The 16,047-nt window shown below is 45.9% G+C and overlaps 1 protein-coding gene across 1 annotated transcript in view; it reads right to left on the bottom strand.

The window, feature by feature from the left end:
* Positions 1 to 341: 341 nt before the first annotated feature.
* The window catches only part of rno (PHD finger protein rhinoceros), a 48,278-nt gene continuing 32,572 nt past the window's right edge, over positions 342 to 16,047 (bottom strand). The window contains exons 14-17 of the mRNA XM_084601113.1: positions 14,570 to 14,727; positions 12,172 to 12,292; positions 10,602 to 10,727; positions 342 to 3,325 (exon numbers count right to left, since the gene is read on the bottom strand). Of these exons, the coding sequence (XP_084457239.1) occupies positions 878 to 3,325; positions 10,602 to 10,727; positions 12,172 to 12,292; positions 14,570 to 14,727 (2,853 nt within the window). The 3' untranslated portion in view covers positions 342 to 877. The remainder of the gene's footprint in view (positions 3,326 to 10,601; positions 10,728 to 12,171; positions 12,293 to 14,569; positions 14,728 to 16,047) is intronic.

The raw sequence follows: 16,047 nt of genomic DNA, 5'->3' as shown, positions 1-16,047 counted from the left end.
CTTGCCGCAGCTGCCTGTCAGCTGTGGCAACGTGATGTACCATGTGACTCGCCGTTCATCTAGCAGTCATCGTTGAAACAATCTTACCGACGACAAGCATTGATCATCCAGCTGACATTGCCAGACATGCTAAGGATTTAGCTAGCGGTAGGAAATGTAAAATGCCAAGCTAGCGGAAAAGACTGACAAACAGGAACATCGACTGGCTCAACGGCGGTTGAGGAATGCCGAAAGGTGGCAGCGAAAAAGCCATTGCTGCTTCATTGTTGAAAAGGATGTGCATAACTAAGCATAACAAAGCTTTCACTTACATAACCGGGCGCAAACAACACAAGCAACGATTCGTGAACCAATGCTCATTTCTCCCAGCAAAGGAGTAAAAGAGTTCAGTTTATTTTAAACAACACTAAAACACTGTACAACTGGCTTATTTACAATGCATAAAATCCAGCGGAAGAAAAACAAAACTGTACAATCTTCTGTCACTGCAAATCGCCTCACTTGCTGCAAAACCCGAACAGCCTAGCCAATTGAAATGCCAAATGTGAAATTCATTCCTATTAATATTACAAGCAAATGTTAACACAAACCATTTGCAAGCACTCAGTGCTAACAGCATGTTTTTTTTCCTCTGCTTGGAAAAATTAGGAACAGGGAGCCAACGAAAATATATGTAGTTGGGGCACAGCCCACGCAAATAGCTTGATTCTGGCTACAGAGTGCAAATAAAGAATTAAATTTAAAATGGTGGACATGAAACTAGCGGAATGCAAGGTAAACAATTAAAAAAAAATGAGCAATGAGTATGTACACCAGAGGACAATGTTATTATACAGGTGCAATCTGCAGGTCTCCGGGTCCTGTGACACTGTCAAGGCTAACTATCCTTGCCGTACTTGGGCCTGTAGCGCATTGAATAGCGGCTCCCATTCTCCTTTACCTCCAGCTTTCCCGTCGCCCATTCGGCAGAGTCCCCAGTGGCCCCGCCGAAGTCCAAGTCGCGTTTCCAGCGCTCGACGTACCCATCTCCCCTACCTTCGCAATGGGGCGTCAGAATGGGCCGCCTCAGGTTGGAGTGTGAGCGCCCCCTAGTGTAGCCATCGCTTCCGACGTAGCAGAGGCTGCGCACCTCGTGCAAGGGCGACACTGGAGAGCTACCGCGGCGGTCCTCCAGCACGCCGTTGGGTGCCTTGGCCTTCTTCGGAATCCTGTAGCCACTCAGCGACGACGCGCGAGTCGGTGACAAGGCCTCGGGAAGCAACACGTTGCACGCAATAGTGTCGCGCCTCTCGGGCTTCTTGGGCACATTCTCGTCTGACGATGCGTGCTTCCCGTAGCTCTCTCCGGCACTCTCCACGCCCTGCCGGCTCTCCGCAGATTCGCGCGAGCCAGCCTCTTGGGGGCCGTCCTCCTGCCTCTGTGCAGTGCTGCTTCGTGTACAGCGGCCCTCGTCACTGGGTTCTTCAGGAAATTCACAGATGGCGGCCAAGCTGCACGGCTGCAGCATCTCGAGAGCCTCCTCGTATCCGGCTGCAGACCGTTTCCGCAGACGTCGACCTCGGCTCGTAACTTCGGCACTAATCTCGTCTGTGGTTGTCTGGTTCTCCGAAACTTCCTTCATCGCCTTCGCGGCGAGCTCAACCTTTCCTTCGGTGTGACGCGTAATGCGACTGGAATTTCTATTTTCCTGCCCGAGGAAATCATCCTTCTTTGCTTTTCTTGACGCAGCTTTGCCAACGTTATCACTGCCTTCCACAACTGATTCTGTTCGTCGACTTCTACTACCGATCCTATCTCGTTCTGAAGATTCACCTTTTGCTTCGTATTTCAAGGTACACTTCCTGTCATCAAGTGGCTCAATTTTGACTTCCAGTCGTCTACCCCTGGTACAAAGCTTGCCAGATGCAAGTTCCTGATTTGCATCAAGCTGACTGTCTACTCCGCATGCTTTTAACACCTCCTTGGCAGGTTCAACTTTTGTATCACACTTGCGATTCCTGCTTGAGCTTCTACTTCTGTTGTCCACAGACCCTTCTTTCTTGGTTTCGCTCCTCAGCACACACACTGAAATCTCTTCCACTTCAGCCTTACGTTCATGCCTTCGGCTACGATAAGCCACCTTGCAGTCAAGTTCTGCTGCTTCATCTTGCTGCCTTTTCCCTTGCGGCAAACTCTGCAGGCCATCGTCTGAAACATGAAATTTTTGACTCCGTGTCGAAGTCTTGCCTCCTACATCTCCTAGTTCACCTTCCTTCACTTCAACCTTGGATGAAGCTTTCAGTACGCTGTCAGCTACTTCCGACCTCAGACAGCGTGTTGGTGTCCTGTTCCCTGCATCTCCAACTTCATCTTTCTTTTCAACTGATGGGAGCCCTTTCACTAACTCGTCTGCTTCAGATTTTCGGGTCCTGCTTGGTGTCCTGTTGCCAAGGTCACCTGCTTCATCTTTCTTAGCTTCACTTTTTGATGCATTCTTAATTGACTCGACAGATTCAAGTCTCCTGCTCCTTGTTTGTGCTTTGCATTCAGCTTCATCTTGCTCTGCTCTTCTCTCATCCTTGGGGGCACCCTTAAAAGCTTCAGCTGTCCGACTTCGAGTGGGCATTCTACTTTCAGTGTCACTGTGGTCTTCCTTTTTGTGTTCGCTCTTCGGCAAGCCTTTTGAAGTATCGTCTGCAGTTTCGAGCTTCTGACTTCGGCTAGCTCTTGGTTGTTCTTCGTTAGTTCTATCCTTGCACAAATCTATTACTTCTTTTATTGGCTCTCCACACTGCTCCTCACTCTTTTTGGGCAATTGCTCACTCGGTGTTTCTAATACAGCTCCTGCATTATGCACTGGCCTGACAGTCACTTGATCAGCAGTACTGTCTGCTTTGCCAGCAGCCACTGTTCCAGAGTCTGCAGTGCTTCGGCTGTCCTCATCTTGAGCAACACAGCCTTCGGACTCCCCAGCCCCACCCATCATCGACAATCTCCGTGACCGAAGCCCATTGACGTACTGTTTGGCGTAAGGGTTCGGGAGCCTAGTTGGCGTGCTAGGTGGTTTCTTAATCAGGCCATAGAGGTTAGGTACCTCTCGACCTTCGAGTGCCTCCAACAGAAGCCGCAGGCATGGCTTGGGGCCTGACGGATCGTACGAAGCCAGCCGGTCGTAGATATGCTCACTCTGGCCAGCAAGAATAATGGCTTCCCGCTCGCGCTCATTCAGTCTGGGTCCCCCTGGCTTCAGCATTGCCACCTGGCGTTTAAAGATGTCCTCCCTGACCTTGAGAAGTGACTTGGCAATTTTTTCCCGCCTGGATACCATGTAGCAGAGGTTTCGCACCTGGCAAATGAAGAAAGACAGGAAGGTTTAAATGCAGAGAAGCACGCCACAACCTCAGTGTCCCTAAAAGGAAACAGCCTGAAATTCCAGGTCTGTACTTGGGCTCACAAATATGCGACAATTCAACAACTTCAGAAAATGAATACCGGCGAAGATAAAAACACTAATGATTCAACTTCTATTATAGCATGGCAACAAAACATGAGCATGTCCCTTCTATTTTGCCAATTCTTTGTTGACAGCTTTATTCCACGCATTTCTGGCATGCAAATTAACCTTTCACACCCTTGCACCCAGACAAACGGCACTGGTTTATTAATGCGAAAGCATTACTTCGCTATGTTCACAGATTTCTGTCCGCTTACCGCATCCGCAGAATCATGTCCGCAGCAGTTGTAACTGAGAAGTGGTAGAGGTTAATGAGTGGTGTCAATCGATAGAGGATGACGTAATGTTGGGTCCAAAAAAGAATTAGGCCAATAAGTTAATTAGGTAATTAATTAGAGGCAAAACATGTAAAAGTAAAGGCAAAAATGGCTTCATACTAAAATAATTAACAAAGTCACTCAATTAGGGTGATGCCAAAATGTACCAAATACTAAATAGTTAATTAAACCAGTCAATTAGGGTGAAGTCAAGGATGTGACGTAACGTAACTGGAAGTAGCCGAAAAAGGGCACAGGAAGGGATTGGCGCCCAATTTGAAAGTACCAAGGACTAAAATGGGTAAACAAGAAGTGAATTAAGCAACTAAAAGCAACCAACAGCAGCATCCATGCTTTTGCAAAAGAGCACTGCAGAATCTGCAGTGCTCTTTTTTTCCCTCACCTAGGAGTGCCCCCAGCAGTAGCTCGCACGCGAAGAATGATTGGGGGAGGCGACGCGCCACTTGCAGGGGCACGGAGTGTGACTGAATACAGTCAAACCTCGATGTGGTGAAAAGGGATATTACGAGTTATCACCTGTATCAAGCTCTTCATAAATATTGTTAATAAACGTGTATAAGTTCTACTTCATATAATGAAGACGATTCACCCCGAAATACGAAAGCGCTATACCGAACTACAGAGCCAAGGGGTGCTCGCTCGGATGGTAGGCAGCAGGCTTCTTCAAAGTACATAAGTGACTGGCGGTGGTGTGGTGAGCATTCACGAGAAAGATAGTGCTTTATAGAGTACATATCTCGCATTCACCAGCAGTGCCGCAGAAGAACCAGCAGCATGGATGGTTGTTAAACCTGCTCTCGGAAACATTTCATGCATTTCAAACCTGCCTATAGCACCGTGAATCGTAACAGCCCTGTAGCCATCATGCGTCCATATCGGCTGTTATGAGTGGTGAAAACCGCAAAGCTTGCACAATGTTGGCGCACATTAAAGATCCCCAGGTGGTCAAAATTATTTCGTAGCCCTCCACTATGTCACCTTTTTACTGTTTCTTCTTTCACTCCCACCTTCCTCCTTTGCGTTACGGCACAGTTTATGAGTCCACCAAGCCGTGTGAGATACTGCACTTCTTTAATACAAACCAATTTCCCTTTGATCTCTTTGACACACTTTCGTCCACATTACATGGCTGTGATGAGCAAATGCTACCCTAGCTGCCACTTGCCCTGCCGCCGGATGATGTTGTTGTGCGGGGAAGTCAAACATCAGGATTTAGCGGTTTCCAGAATCTCCGCGGGCGTCTTAAAATGTCGATAAAACTCGGGAGAAGGTATTCTTATTTCTCTAGCAGTGATCGCACAAGTCTCTGCCCCTTTAGTGACAAAATCGTGCTGCTTCTGCATGCGTCTCATTATTACAAATTTCGGCTACAACAATCTATTTTACAATTTCTTACTTGTTCGCTATAACGAGGTTTGACCATATATCAAATGTTTCGTTTACGAGAGTTCGATAAACATGTTCATAGTGCTATGCTTTTACGCGAGGTTTTCAAGGGTATTTTCTGAATGTTCAGTATATGCGGGATCGACTTAGCATTGGCCTCTATGTGAGCTTTTGTAATTTGCATTCGTATGTGCAGTGCCACTATCTGCAGTGCTTGACGCCTGTAGTACCTCTTTTCTGTACATGACGCTAGCCGAGCTTTTTTTTCAGCGCTGGCCAACAAAGTTATTGAAGGCAAAAAAAAGAAAAAAAAAAAAGATGTGTAGCTTTTGAGGGAATATGCAAGTAGATGAAACAACTACTTGAATGCATCTTAAAGGCAATACGGGGTGCTCCACGAGTGTCCCACTACATATTCATCGCTTATCTGACAGCAAATTTCAGTATTTAATCACACTCCTAATAAACCATTACTCATTCGAAAAATTACAGTAAAACGCCCATGCAAGTCTATGGCATTGAATGCTAGTTCACTCGGCTGCAACTAACTCGGTTTGCACCAGTTTATTCGGATAAGCTCTCGACTGGGTGATATAAGCTCGATCACAATGAAGATTGATTGTCTAAACAGCTACCTCAAGTATGAACTGCATGGTGCACTGTTTCCTATGCACCTATACAAGTGCTCGCAACAGCTGGCATGAAGCCAAACGCAGAACCCTATTGCCAAATAGTATAGGCATCAATTTTTGTTTTTCCTTCTTTCCGATTTTCACTCATCAGCCAGCAGCTGAGCACAGTTGTGCACTGTTGCAGTATCAGGAGGAGCCTTGCTGTTCGCGCTTCCCTCGCTTTCACCTCATACTTCTGGTATAAAGTAATTGTGACGCTCGCCGAGTGCTGTTCATATTCTGCACGATGGGGCCTTGCCGCTTGCAGAGATCTGCTTCTGTTCCCTGAGTTACGGATTCCGTCGAATTTACAGAACTTGAAACATTTTTTCAATGCTATCAAAAGTGTACACGTACTAAAGCGTCCGATGAAATTGTGATAACACTGTCATTACCAAGAGGTTTTGGTTTCAAAAGTAGACGCAGCAATCATTCAGGTTTTTACCAAACAAAACTTACCGAGATGCAAATGGTTTTTGGCAGCTTCTCAGGCCATATTCCAGAATTTAACTTTAAATAATTTGGGCATTTTTTCTAGCTGCCTGAAAGCCAAGTAATGGGGCCCCATGTGCCTGGGGCGAATTCTGGGAACTACTGGATGCAGCACCTTGGTGGGTCACTGCTTTTTGCACCCAGAAATCGGTCAAAAAATTAGATCGATTTTTTTTTTTCATTTTTTCGATCGCGAGATGTTTCCGTACCTATCTGCGGATCTGGGTGGAAAAATACCACCTGGTTGTACGAATAGCTTTCTAAAGTTGCGACTTGGCCCTTAAGATAAAGGTCGAATCACGCATGCCGAGCTTCGATCGCCTGCAGATCGAGAAATATGTGCTCCGCCGGCTTCGTTCAGGTCTCGTCCGAAAGATCACATCCATATTTCCGTTTGCGACATGAACGAAGAAAACATTGGCTTCCTTCACCGGTTTATAGATGCAAGCCCTTGAAGCAAGGAAAAAGAAAGAACAGAACTGCACAAAACATGTGCTGCTTGTTGGCTCTGAAAGCATGTGACAAATATGCAACTTTAGCTTGGCTGCTGGCATTGACTGCTAGCAGCATGGCACCATTTTGAGATGGACCCACAGTTATGCCTTGTCGGCCTAGCGCCATTCCTAACGGCCATGGCGTAAAACATGAAATGTTTGGATTCTCACATCGTTGCTAGCTTAAAAAAAGATGAAGAAAGGTAGAGGTAAGAGGCACAGGGAACGTGGTATATCTGCAATCATCGGCAACGCGCAGATGCTCCGCATTGGTTCGATAAAGGTGTAGCCTGTGGTGCCCGTCATAGAGCGAGAAGCATGCATAATCTCCTAAAGGCGATTCCTGTGGGCAGTGTAATTGTGGCAGTGCAGATTATGAAGTGATGCCTAATCAATTTCCATGGCTGTGACAGACTGCGCCTGTCGGTAAAGTTAGTTATGCAGCGGTCGCAACTTGAAATCGTAAGGCTTTATGAACTACAATGAAAGGCTATGCGGCTAAGACGAACCTGCACCTTGTGCTTCGCGAGCTAGCTCAACCAGATGAGACTGCATGCCACTGCTACCGATGCAAATAAAAAACGTAAATGTCAGATATATGGATGTTGGGCACTCGAGATATGTAGTTCGGCAACATGTGAAAAATAGAGAAATGTGATCCGAGACCAACTAAGGTGATCCTCGCAGATTAGTTCTGTAATGAACCACTTCCTCCCACATATAGGTACTAGCAGCCATTTGACGGGCCATTTCAAAACTTTGTCTCGCTAAGTAGCAATCACTGCAGTGCTAATGCAAGCATTAGGCCTCATGGACCAACTGCAGTGCTACTTAAGTGGAAGAGTTGGCAATAAACCATAGCAGACATTTTTTGCCACAAAGTTTAAATATGCAATCCAGGCACTAATATTCATTGGTGTTGCTTCGGTTCTTTGGTATAAAAAAAATCTACACTCCTTTTGTGCAGCACCTAAACAGTCTATAACATTGGCCAGGGCCAATGTGTCAACAGCAAATAGAATCCACTACAGTAAAATCTCGGTGATACTAATTCACAAAATTCCCGGGCCGGAGTGCACTGTGTACAATGTGCAAAATTTCGGATGTTCCGAACACTCTCCCGTGCCACTACGAATGATGCGAACACGCAAACTGCAACCACAGCCTTGAGCACTATGCACCGCCTGTACATCTATTACTCCGCAATCGCCAGTCGTGCTCTACGCATCAGGAGCACTTTGTGTTGACATGTGGCCCGCACGCTGCTAATGTCGCAATCGTCTGTTGTGCTCACACGCTGCAAAGTTTTCACTGCCGACATTGCGAACGCAGCATCTGGCGGCAGCAGGCGCACATGGACCGCACATCGTTGGCTCCACAATTGCTAGTCATACTGTATGCACCACGATAGTTGGCAGCGCAGTGTCGCTTGCACGTTGCCATCTCCTGTCGTGCTGTATGCGTCGCGAGAGGTATGCGGAGGCAGCTGGACCGCAAATCACCGGCATTGTTACCGTCTGTTGTGCTTACCACTCCGCGAAAAGTGTGCGGCGGTGCGCGGCCCACAAATAACCCGCGTCGCAACCGTCAGTCGCGATACTGTGTACTAAGTAGTAATCGGGGGTGTGCGGTGAGCACGCAAGGCCCACACATTGTAGATTCGCAATAGCTATAGTCGCGCTGTACGCACTACCACAAGCAGTCTGCGGTGCCACGCCGCCATCTCCTGTCATGCTGTACGTGCCGCAAGAAGTCCGCGAAGGTACACGGCCCACACGTCGCCGACGTCGCTCTCCTGTCGCGCTCTGTGCACCGCGAGTGGAAAGCTGGGACCGTGCGGCCGTAATAAACCTTATCGGCCGGAAACAAATCTAAGCGACTGCCTTTCCCATGCTCTACATACTTCTTTTTGTTTGTTTTGACGATGTGAATGTGGATGATATGAATTTTTTCGCGACCTTGTGAGGTTCGCATCACCAAGGTTCTACTGTATAACACATCTAACTGTACAGGGTTGGCATAGCTTTACACACATTCGAGGAATACCAGTAAACACAGCAACTGACAGCAACTGAGAGCAATTTCACAGTCCTGTCCGAGTGTCCGCACCACTACACGTTTCAGTTGTTATTCAAGCATGCACAAAGCACGCGCAGGCACCAAGACACAGAAATTAGCCCTGTATACATGAACTCGACAGAGTCATGTCGATAAGCCTGTCGGGTATAAAACCAATTGTCGGGTTCATATACACGCAGTCGGGTCGAGTAAAATAGGCGGCGGAGTGGGTAGCGTTAACTCGCTTTACCCGCTTGTCTAGAAGCATGTAGACGCTGCCGAGTCACGGAGTCGAGTTATGGGGAACTCTGGGATCAAAAAGCCTCCGGAGCAGCAAGGAGTGTCAGCAAAGTGTAATGTTTTTTAGCCCCCCAACAACGATAAAAAACAATAATCGAAGCTCTCGACAATAAAAGGCAACGGAATCAAATACGAGTAAGAAACTTGCACAATAACTTCGAATCTCGATGCTACGCGCCGCTGCGATACTTACTCGCTAGAAAGCGAGTTCATGTAGACACCAACCGGGTCGAGCAATAGTGACCTCGCTTACTCGCCGCTGACTTGGCCCGGTGCTGTCGAGTCCATCTATACAGGGCTATTGCCTTGGCCAGAAAGCAATACGAACAGCATGCACATGCTGTCATAACCTAGACATGTGCATTTAGGCCCAGATCTTTTTTAATCACAGCGCATATATCACCTGGTCATAAAATTTGGGCCCGCTGATATACCAATTACTGCATTCTACGACTTAGTACCACCAAGGTACCATCTATGTAGAATGGTGAGGAGAAAGCCAAAGCTGCAAGCAGGCGGCAGCAAAAGCAAGTTCTCGTGCACACGCTGCTGACAATTATTTAATGTTAGCGGGAGGTTGAGTTAAAGCCAAGTAGAAGGGACACTCAGTTTAGCCTATAGTGGACGACAAGAAGCCTATAGGATGCAAGTCACTGTGGCATTCAGCGAAAGCAAGTACCTGCACGGTGCAATCGTCCATTTTAAAACTGGAGGTGCTACACCATTGACATTCACCAGGTGTTTTATACAGGAATTATGCAAGTTTAGTGCCAAAAATATAATTGCAGCTTACTGTACCACACCCTTTCCCTAAAGTTACTGAAGAGGTTACTAGAAGGGTTACATCACAATGACTCAAGCTGACATTTTAAATCTGCATCCTCTGCAGCCCAGCTACTGCTGTGATTGGTATTACCGAGGAAAAAGTCGAGTGAATTTTTTTCGCCTTCTCTTCCCACTCACATGAAAAGCAAAAGTCATCAAAGTTTATATGCGTATGCAAGTTCCTGACGAGGAATGTGGATGAGGCGTCTGATGCCAGTTTGCAGCATCTATACGAGTAAGCATTTGCTGTAAGTTACATACTACTGAGAGAAAACTAAAAGCCCCCAAATTAGAACCAAACAATCCTGAAAAGACCACAGCCCAAAAGAGACATGCGCAAAAGCTTTAGCAATGTGCATATATAATAAAGAGTAAGCAAAGCCAGAACACCAATAAAGAACAAAAGCGATCCAGCAGTCAGGCAGGCTAAAAGTGCGAGAACAGCAACGAAAAGCCACAAAGTACCAGAAACAAGGCAAAAGAAAGCCAGCTAGAAGCATGAAGTTTATTGCAAAAAGAAAAAAGGAGGGCCAGAAGAAGGATGTGTCAGAGCAGGCATCGTGCCAAAATGCAAAAGGGTTCCGATCATAATAGTCTACAGTACCCTTTCCAGATCTTGTCTCAGATGAACAAACATTTTGACACGTGAATAAATGCTGTTCGCTTGCAGTTTGTCCAGGCGATCCGTTTCCTCTTTCAATGGTGCCAAAAGGGGCTTGTCGTGGTTTGCCTGTTAGAAGAGACAAAATGCAGATTTCAGACAAGAGTTGGCCACTTCCTGTCACATGCAACTCCATTTTTTCGACATGGGCAGCAGCCAAAAATTGTTTCACATTCGACGTAATGAGAGGAGCACAGAGGTACAGAAACATCTACTCATCAGAAGAAAAAGAAAAGGAAGAAAAAAGATGCGGCACTCTATGCCAACGCCAAAAGTCAGTTTGCGCAGGAAATGCTCAGTTAGTAGTAAAATCTCGCACCCTGGAATATTTTACGAAATGGTTTGTGAACTGAGGCGAACTACAAAAGCCTACAGTACCCTTTCCAGATCTTGTCTCAGATGAACAAACCTTTTGACACATGAATAAACCACATTAGACATTTTTGCCACAAAGATCTATGCAAGCCAGACACTAGTATTCATTCATAAAGTATTCATAAAGGGTTCGGAAAGCGCAGGTTCATTTTATGTAACAAGTGCAAAATCATGCATGTTTATCTGGAGCACTGTTTGGAAATTTAGCTGCAATTTTTGCCTACGAATTCTGAGGGAACGGTAAGACCCGCCAATTTTGGATATTCATTTGCTTTTACTTTCAATGGCAATGAGTGGTACATAAAACTCAGAGTGGAATAGATTAAAAACTCAATTTTGTAGCAGCATTTAGCAGAATTTGCCATTTGGTGCTGTGGCCACAGCAGATTTTGCAAAAACTGGCAAGTTGAACTGCAGTAGTAGACAGGCGCATGAACAATTGCAGCGTCATTTCATGATACAGACGATTAATGCAGCTGATGCGGGAGAGTATGTGTTAGCACCAGTGTTCCCCTAGACGAAGCAACACAGCCAGCACAGTGCAAGTGAGCAGGTGGTGTGATCCAGTCCATCAATTACCATGTGACATGCCATACCCCACCCTCCTCAACACCAGTAGCTTCCCAAACTCTCTGTCAACCACGCTTTCCTCCCCCTCAAAGTGGAGAGGCGGACTTCGTCTCTCCACTTTTCCAAGCGAGGCTTCAGACTGAAAGACAAGAGTTTTTCTCCAACATGGGGGCTCTGATACCTACACACGAAAAGTAAAAGCTCCGGAGACAACAACATAGCCCCAGGAGACATCTACATAGGCTAAGGAGAAGCACCGATTGTGCTGGAGCATGCAGTGCTGTCAGCTACGTTGATCCCTGAAATCCTAGCTGCGTCATTACTCTCACAGTGGCTTGTGTTTTATATCATGAATGCTTCAGTTCAATTTCAATTACAAAAGCAGCACCGGTAATGTTGGTGTAGCAAGTGCTATCAAGGTCAAATGCTGCAACAGCTTCGCTACTTCAGCTTGGTGTCGTCAAGAAATTTTCCAACATCTAGAACTCATTGCATGGAGTTTTGTTACATCCAGGCTTAACTGCATGTATGTATTAAGAAAGAACAAAGGAAAATGCACTAAACGCACCTTGCGTTTCAGCTTCCAGTAGTTGAAGACAAAGTCAACAACCAATGGGTCTGCCGACACAGCTTCTGCCGTCTCCTTTAGGCTTACATGCTTGTAGAACTCAGCCTCAATAGCTTGAATTCTGGAAGCAGTCACAAAGAGAGTGCTCAGGTAGACACACTCAAGCACAATCATACAAATACCATCATAAGCCACAATTTACGGCGCGCATTGTTCCATCAACCTATAAGCCTGCACTAACGTTTTCATAAAAAAATTTACCGATATCATCAACGCCAAGTGCCACCTTTTCCAGGCTCATCAACTGCTTTCCATTTGTTTTTTCGCTACGCTTACAGCAGAAGTCAGGAAACGGCGCAGTTTAGCCTTTGGCACACGTGAAGGCCAGTGGCCCAGATCACAAACTTGGAACCTGGTAGCTCTCTCTGGCACTTCACAAAAATTATTGCAATTAAAAAGTACCTGTGAGTGTATCCAAATAAGTAATAAGATTACATAACTCCAGCACTGCGATCTATTCTGCAATCTGTTTTAGTTTTTGAACAAATAACATTTCAACGCTGCCCTAATAATATACCAGGTGATTCAGGAAAGCCAGCCACTCATTTTTAGAAATGGACTTATTGAGGTACGGAGATCGTTTCTGCAGCCCCATAATGCCAGTGTTGGTGGACACCAGTAAATAAGGTCAATGACTCGATGTAAGCTAGTGAGTTATAATCTAACTAGTGCAACCAAGAGTTAATTTTCATTATTTTGGCACCAAAAAATGACACAATGTGAGGAGTGAGCCTCTGCAGTGGTAAGTGCTAAGGAGTGTTCTAAGCCTATCCTGGCACTCAAAAATGGCACATGTGAGAGCGTCTGTTTACACTGTTTGCATTTGTTTTCTTTCTTGCGTACATATCTTTTCACCACAAGAAAAATGCCTAGTATTCAGTTTCTAACATATTTATTATTATAAACTGCAAGTTTTTTCGCTAGGGCCACTTTTGAAGAGCACTGAAGCCAAGTGGTAGTCAGCTGCTTTGTCATTCGGATCGTTTTAACTGCGTGTCATCCATGTTACCCATCCCTAATCTTAAAAAGAACAGTTACGAGGTGGATGGAGAAGATAAAATTTAGTGGCAACCAATTTGTGAGGGAAGCCACATGCGAGATGTCATATCGAGATCTTTTCCTAGGGGAGCACCATAATGGCGTGAGTAGCCAACTGCTGATCTAAATGTATTAAAGCTTTTCAGGTTTAGCGATTGGAGGAAAAGGAAAATAAATGCATGACTCCATATTCGGTAATAACCTTGAAGCTTAGTCATAAAAAGTAAAAAGTCAGTCCTGTGGAGTACGGTAATATCTATCACCAGAGCACATTCGCATGCGCGGACCAGCGGAATGAAAAGACGCCCTCGCCACGGAGTGCACTGACACACACACACTAGTGTATACTACAGCAAAACATTAGGGACAGATTTGGAGAGCGTTCTTTTTTTTTTTTTTTTTCCTCCATGGTTTGACAGCTGCCCGGCCTTTTGGGCCAATGTTTCCGTGACAGGACGCAGAGTACCAATAAATAAATTTACTATCTATAACTACTGTGTAATTCCTTGTGTGTTTCATTTTTTATTTTTGTAATTAGCATATAATTTTACAATACACGAAATTGATCTACAAAGCAGTGTTGTCCTGCTGTTGTTTGTTGCATTTACTGCATGGGCCTATGTCTAGCCAAGAAGGCTAATGGCCAGATGGTTCACATGCATGATTTTAGCCATTATTAAGAATTAATTAATTTGACTTACATGCATGTCTTTAGCTATTATTGTGAAATAAATTAATTTGACTGATTGAAAACAGTGAACTGCTCCCATTGTCCTAAAGTACTTGTTGAAGTCGACACAGCGAATACTGCCCATTGTGGTGCTGTTGCTTACTACAGTAGTCAGGATGAAGCCAAAGAATGGGATTTTGAAGATGTTTTCAGCCGCCCCAAGCATATTTTGAGAAATTTTTCTCGACCCCCTTGATAAGAAGCACTATACGAAGGCAGAGATCTGCAGGTTTTTAGACGATAAGGAATGATGGAAAAAAAATTCGTATCACTATGCGCTATGTCACCAAGAAAAGTGTGTGCAGGCCATTAGCTACTAGACGACGCTTAGCCTAGCCACGAAACGTTCCACTTGTATACCGAAACTGCAGTGCAGAACTAGAATGTTTCGCAAACCTATGCTTGCATTTCATGAATGCAAACACTTGATGAGTGAGGGTCGATTCCAGGCACTACCTAGTTTTATTGAGTTGTGCCAGTACTGTTGCTATTAAGGTGCCCAGCAGCTCACTAATTCAACCCATTAATACACGCAGTGAAACCACAATCACACTAAGGCAGATGCCGTACTTGGCCAGCCGGGCGCTCTCTTTCTCTTCGCTGGTGATCTCCATCTCGCGCTGGTGGTGGCCATCCCGGGAGGCGGGGCTTGCCTTCTTGTCCGAGTCGTCCGACGACGCCTCCTTTCGGTGCACCTCTTTCTTCTTGCTGTGCTTAGGGCAGTACGACTGCAGAGCAGATAGGCACATGACTAACTAAGCTGCACTGGAGGAAACACACTGGCCAACTTGTTGAAAAGATCTTACACAGTCGACCCCAGATAAATCAAACTCAAAAGCTGTCATGGCACGCACACACGAATGTGCGGTTTTTTTTTTTTTTTTTTTTTGTAGTAGAACATTATGCATGTATGAAAGAGTTAGCAAACACCAGGCACTTCCAAATATTTAAAATTTTGAATGTCAACACGTTGTATTTTAATAAAATACGTTCATTATTCAGTTCATTGATAGAGAAATGAATTTAATTTAAATTACATATGACATAAAAAAGAAGTAATTATCTGAAGATCGAGTTTTTTATCCCCTGTTTATAGGGTCGACTGATCAAATCTGAAAGCTGCTAGCCTTGAATTTTGTGCAAAATTCCGTAAGCAGCCAACCGCCTGCTTTGAATAATCACAACGTAAAGGTGCGCAGTTTTTCATTATTTGATCCTTGTACAGTGTATTGCATACTTAATGCCAAAATGCACTAGCTGGCAGTACCATGAAGACAAAACTGTCCACCATACCTTTGCCACCTGGCAAGTGTCAAAATGGAGAGAGGGAAAAGGAGACTCGGACTTTCAAAATGTCCTGAATGCGCTCCTTATTAATACATAAGCGGAGTAAGAAAAGTAGCGTGCTTTCGCATCGCCTCTGCATCAGACAAATTGATCGCCCTTGTGGGGATTCACAATCCCCTTCCTCCATTATAACGCCCGCGCGTAATTAACACGCGTGATTATGCGCGCTGGCAGAGAGGTTGGCGGAGGAGAGGGCATGCTGGCCACCCCCTGCCGCCTCCCGGGCCTGCGGCGACGCTGCCGCGGACTTCCCTCTTTTCTTCCGGCGTAACCAAGAGACCTCCTCTCCCGTTCCGTGTCGAGGAACGCGACTGTAGCAACTCGCTCGGGGTTCTTCGGGGAATGGGCGCGCACGCGCGCAGTTCATGATTCCCGCCGAGGAGACCTCCGCCGTCACCGAGAATCGCCCATTGACCGTAGGCACTTACCGCAACGGGATGTGAGCGAGAAGCCGTGTCAGGTGAGAAGACTCTTCCTCTCACCTCCTTGGCGCGCCTCCCCATTAGGTGGTTTTTATTTCACCCCCGTACGCGGCGTTCGCTCGCTACACGGTGGTTGTTCTTGATTGCTATTCCCTTGCCGTGTACTCGAGCACAATAAACTATGTTCGAGTATGTAACTCTGTGTTTGTCCCCCCTGGCCCGAACCCGCCGCAGTGGCGATTTCTCGCACCGCAGGTTGGGGGTCACAGCTCCGTCTGC

The sequence above is a fragment of the Amblyomma maculatum genome, chromosome 4 (assembly GCF_055883805.1).
Source record: "Amblyomma maculatum isolate TAMU_Amacu chromosome 4, ASM5588380v1, whole genome shotgun sequence".
Taxonomy (NCBI): domain Eukaryota; kingdom Metazoa; phylum Arthropoda; class Arachnida; order Ixodida; family Ixodidae; genus Amblyomma; species Amblyomma maculatum.
The sequence above is the reverse complement of the archived record's forward strand: the minus strand, read 5'-3'. Positions and strand labels throughout refer to the sequence as shown.